We start from the raw sequence: 5,192 nt of genomic DNA, 5'->3' as shown, positions 1-5,192 counted from the left end.
TGTACAAATGTGTTTAGAGTCATTCATAGATTCATTAGCAGTGATTTCAGGCATTTCCTCAAACACCTTGCTAACTGGTCTAGAATCACTTTTTCCAGGGATCAAAGATGGCATCACAGGGCTACTAACATTAACTTCTTTCACACCACTCCCATTTAGGCCATCCTTCTCTTCACTATTATTCGAATCCATAGATCCTTCAGCTTGTACAGGATCAAATTGAGAGTATAAACCCTCCTCCTTCCCTGAATTATCATCATAGATCTTCCCCTTCCTCTCATCAACCTCTTCTCTTCCATCATTTGGAATACCACTCCTCTTCCCCATAGAATAATTGGCTCGAAGCCAAGTACCATATTGTTTCCCTGATGCATTTCCATTTGAGCTAGAGCAACCTTTCCCCCCATGAACAATCATACCACAATCAAAACAAATTCTAGGTAATTTCTCATATTTTAGAGAAATCAAGTATTTCTTCCCTAGCACATTCACAGATCTGCCACGAGCAATGGCCTTCTTCAAATTCAACTCAACCTTAACTCTTAGAACACCTCCCCATTCAGATCCACCCTCCCTTACATCAACCTCCTGAACCATCCCTATCGACTCCCCTATTTTCTTCCCAATCTCACTTTTCATACAAACAAAAGGCAAATTATGCATTTGAATCCAGAAACTCTCACTATCAAAATTCATCTTCATCGGATGGATAAAAGCATCAAAAGGCTTAAGAACTAGCAAACAATTGCCAAACAACCAAGGCCTCCCTTCTAACACTCGGTTTTTATCCTTTTTACACACAAATGTAATTACAAACAGATTTGTACTAACCTCCTGGAAAGTGAAAGAACTATCAACTCTCCAGATCTTCACCATAGTAGCACGTACAATGTCCTTCCCCACCCGTCGATCAGACCATAGCTTGCACACTAAGCACAACTCTCCTTTCTTTGCAACTTCACTTAGATCAACAGAGCCGATCTCAATTACCGAATTCTCCTCTTCAGTAAGACTAAACTGATCCCACTGCATTTCCAAATCCTCCATTCTTCCCACCTTAATCTATAGAGTTTGATCAAGGGGAAGTAACTACCTCAGCCACTCAAGAGCACCAAGACTCACACACTCCACCTATTTCCTCTCAGCGAGAGAGTGTTTAGAGGAGACTTGAAGAAATCATTGAGAATTTGCGGGTATAATAACATAGCTATTGAGTAATATCTAAACACCACAAATATAAAATATTTTTCAATTTTAAATTTTTAAATTTTTAATCTAATCATTACTTAATCATTATTTTTTATCCTTAAATTTTCTAAACCTTCAAATCAAACACAAAAAATAATTTAAATTTTTTAAATCTTAAAAAAAAAAAAATATTAAAAAATAATATTTTAATAATATTTTAATTTTATAATATTTTTATTCAACTTTTCTTTTATCTTTTTTCAAAATTCCATACATCTTAACTATTACTATTTACAGATAAATTGTGGGAAGTGCCAAAATAATTGTGGTAGTTACAAGTTTCTCTCTGTTCATTCGATTTTTCATTGTATCATTTCATTTTCTAGATCTGATAATTTCGTCCATTGGGGTACTTCACAAAAATGCTGACAGAAATTTGGCCGCTGAAAAAATTATTAAATTAAATGAAAAAAAAAAAAAAAACGTAAACCTGTAAAATGAAACAGGGGAAGAAAGACAGTCAAGAGGCATGTGATGGGCACATAGCCACGTGTCCTCCCAGATAGAAATGGGTTTTGCTTAGCTCGGATTGCTCATAGACGAGAACTGTTATCGCATAGATGGATAGAGTCGAAAGGTAGAAATTTCCATCCATAAATAATCCCTAAATTCCTTTTGATAATTATTCTAATTTTGCGAGAAGGCCAGAGAGGAATGACGGGACCAACACCAATTACAGCCGTGTCTTTACTCTCTCCACCTGCGGCACCCATCTCTTCTCGATTACTATCCTCTCTCCCTTCTACCGTACACACTACTGGTAGAACAGGCAATCTCTCCACGAAACCGGCGACGACGACGAGTATGAAGTCTTGTACTCCTTGGTGTTCTTCTATGAATGTTACTTCCTTAGCAGTTTCGGCTGCAGTTTCACCTGGCATTACTGCTCCCCAACACCTCAACATCCGAAGAAGAAAAAGGACGATTTCTTGTGAGATCTCTCTCCAATCAGATTCCACAACGGTGACAACAGCATCATCTGAGGAGGCTAAGATCGGTGCCAGGGTTAGGGTTAAGGTGCCGTTGAAGGTGCACCATGTTCCCAGGCTGCCGGAGGTGGATTTGACTGGTATGGAAGGTGAGCTCAAGCAGTATGTTGGACTTTGGAAGGGTAGGAGAATATCCGCCAATCTGCCTTACAAGGTCGAGTTCCTTACCGAAATCCAAGGCCGCGGCCCTGTCAAGTTCTTTGCCCATCTCAAGGAAGACGAGTTCGAATACCTCTAAAACACAAATTTTATGTACTCCCTCCTGTACTTTCAATCCTATTATATGTTTTTGTTATATTTTTTACTCCTGCTTACTGCAATCTCATCGCATATGTTTGGTTCTTTTGAAAACAACTAACTTCATTGTTATTGTTCTAGCATGAAAGCATTACATTGCATCTAAGTGCTCAAATTAGGAAATAACTCAACAAACCTTCTCTTGGGAAAGACCCCTTCGTCTATTTTTTTACTTGATAACACTTCGCTTGTACCACGCTTTTGGGCCTTCGCATGGAATTGTGTGGTGTTACTGGTTTTCTGGATGTTCTTCGTTTACTACAGTGTTTCTCGGATGCCTCAGCTACTTATTGCAATCCTCAATTGAATGTATTTTTCTATGCTCTATGGACAGATTTACTTAAAATTTAAGAACTCTTTTGGGTTGCTAGGGTATTGTCATGAATGTAATTGTTGATATTCAAGATAGAGGCCAAAGTACTTGATGAAAAAAAGCGGTGGGATCTCCACATGGTTGCTGTTATTTGGGCACAAAACCCAAACCTAGTGCTTTGACAGGTAAATTAACAAATTGAAGACTACTTTGTCACAAGAATATTAATTTCTATAGCGGTACTCTGATTTTAGTTGGGTATGATGCAAGTAAATTTTTTTTTTTTTTTACCCTTTTGGTGGGTGAAAGTATTTGATTAACTGGTTATTAGCTTTTTTTTTTAATCTACTGGCACTGGGTGTGGTGTCTGGAATTAAGTCCAGACAAAAATCCCAAGGGTGTGTATAGATTCTCGGTAAAGAGTTTTCTACAAGTGCACCTTGAGTAATTCAAGGAAAAATTTCCTTGGTCTGATGGCCTTTAGAAATTGTTTACACTCAAGGGGAACGTTAGACTTGGAGGGATTATACCACCAAGACCAAGACTCTTAGCACCTGAACGAAGCCCTAGGGTTTATTATCCTTTTAACCATGGCTATTAGCTTAGACTTTTGGGATAATTGCTAATTTTACGTGGTAATGGTCCCAAAGGTTTGAAAATGTTCCAGGTTTGAAAAGGTTTTATTCGCAGTCCTTTATTTGATAGGGCTAGACTTTTTAATAAGACTAAAGACTTATGATGTCTTTCAAGCTTTTGGAGCAGGATGGCTGATTACAGAATGCCCTGTTACTTCAGGTGTCTTCTAGGAGATCATTGATTCTTCAATATATCATGAAGATTACCTAAATATATTATGGAGATTGATTCTTATAGTGACACAAATTATCTAATGGAATCCTGTAGGCAAAGTTCAAAATGCATATAAATGAGAAAACTGGTTTTTGGAGAAGACGCCATCTTCGATCTAATGATAATCACTAATTGAAAGCAGGACTTTAATTTTTGAGATTTTCTTTAGAGTTTGCCTTGCTAAAAAGGAGAAGATAATATTTTCATAAACTTGGAACCACTGAGATCATATAGAGAAATTATTCAAGTGAATAAGAGGAAAAATCATTTTGCTCAACGCTATCGTGAAATGGCTTTGCTATTCTAAGAAATTCTTGAAAATAAGGAAATTCCAATAATTTTCTGGCTATTTTAATATTAATGGTATTTCTAGGAAGGTTGAGTGTGCATCTCATTCAATATGATGAGCTCAATCCTGTTACCATACACGATGTGTTTAATGGTACTTCTGGGAAACTCGTCTAAGAAGCTACCATACTCAATGAACTTAACGTATCATCTCCAAGTTTTAGCCTTTGAAAGCACAATTGGGTCAAGTTGGGCTCGAGCATTCCTAGTTCATAAAACACCTTTGAGCATAATGTCATATTGACAGTATGTTGTCTTCAAGGCAGCCAGACAAATGTGATTGTTGAACTGTGCAATAAACAATTCTATTTAACTTTTGTTTGTCGGTTAAATTTTATGAATTGTGCTGTCATTCCTTCTTAAAAGATGCTGTCGCAATACAAAAATTTTATGTGCAGTCACTTTTATGGACTCCTTTGTACACTCAAATGATATGATTGGTTGTGTATTAAAAAAAAATTAATCCAGCTAATCATATCAGTGGAGTGTACAGAGAGTACGCAAAATTGACTATATGTAACATTACTCATCGCAATAAAATAAGTATAAATCCTTTAAAAGGAAATCCTGCAATTGCACTTATCCTTTTCTTTGCTATGAATAGCTTAAATTATGCTTATTCTCTATGATGTTGCAATTTTTAGGATCTCTCATGAAAGGATGTAGCTTGTTGACAATGACATTCTTGTTTGTGTATAGTGTAATTTTTATTGAGATCTATTACGAAAGGAGATATCAGTCGTCATTTCAGTCGACAGCTATCAGAGTAACCTTATTGTGCTAGTGTTATCATGATTACTTAATGGCTGTCCTGCTTTCGCTTAGACTTTCCCTTCTTTTGCCTTGAGTAACATGGATCATGTTTGATGCCGGCTTGCAGTCGCGTCCATGATTTACATTGTTGGTCCGAAGGATTAGCATCCTTAGAGTGAGCCAATAGTTGAAAAGAGAGATTCGTAATACATGGATCCTCTGCATACATTGTATATTTAATGTATTCCGGAAGTTTTGTTTGGAGAAATGCTGTAGATTCTGATTACCATGTCTATCTTTATCTAATTAAAATTTTGAAGTTTAAAATAATTTAAAATTGTTATAAATGTATGCATGAAGTTGGTGGATGACCATTTAGGTTCCAATTTTTAGAA

The 5,192-nt window shown here is 36.6% G+C and overlaps 1 protein-coding gene across 1 annotated transcript; it reads left to right on the top strand.

Moving 5' to 3' along the window:
• The first annotated feature begins 1,806 nt into the window (after positions 1–1,806).
• On the top strand, positions 1,807–2,635 carry LOC122298369 (ferredoxin-thioredoxin reductase, variable chain, chloroplastic). The gene has a single exon (XM_043108092.1). It carries the CDS (start codon positions 1,903–1,905, stop codon positions 2,473–2,475), a length of 573 nt encoding a protein of 190 aa, XP_042964026.1. The 5' UTR covers positions 1,807–1,902; the 3' UTR covers positions 2,476–2,635.
• Positions 2,636–5,192: the final 2,557 nt, after the last annotated feature.

Source organism: Carya illinoinensis, chromosome 16, assembly GCF_018687715.1.
Source record: "Carya illinoinensis cultivar Pawnee chromosome 16, C.illinoinensisPawnee_v1, whole genome shotgun sequence".
Lineage (NCBI taxonomy): Eukaryota > Viridiplantae > Streptophyta > Magnoliopsida > Fagales > Juglandaceae > Carya > Carya illinoinensis.
Note: the sequence above shows the minus strand (reverse complement) of the source record. Positions and strands in the feature narration are given on the sequence as shown.

Coding starts and splice junctions, on each gene's coding strand:
- LOC122298369 (XM_043108092.1), top strand. CDS start 1,903: ATGACGGGACCAACACCAATTACAGCCGTGTCTTTACTCTCTCCACCT.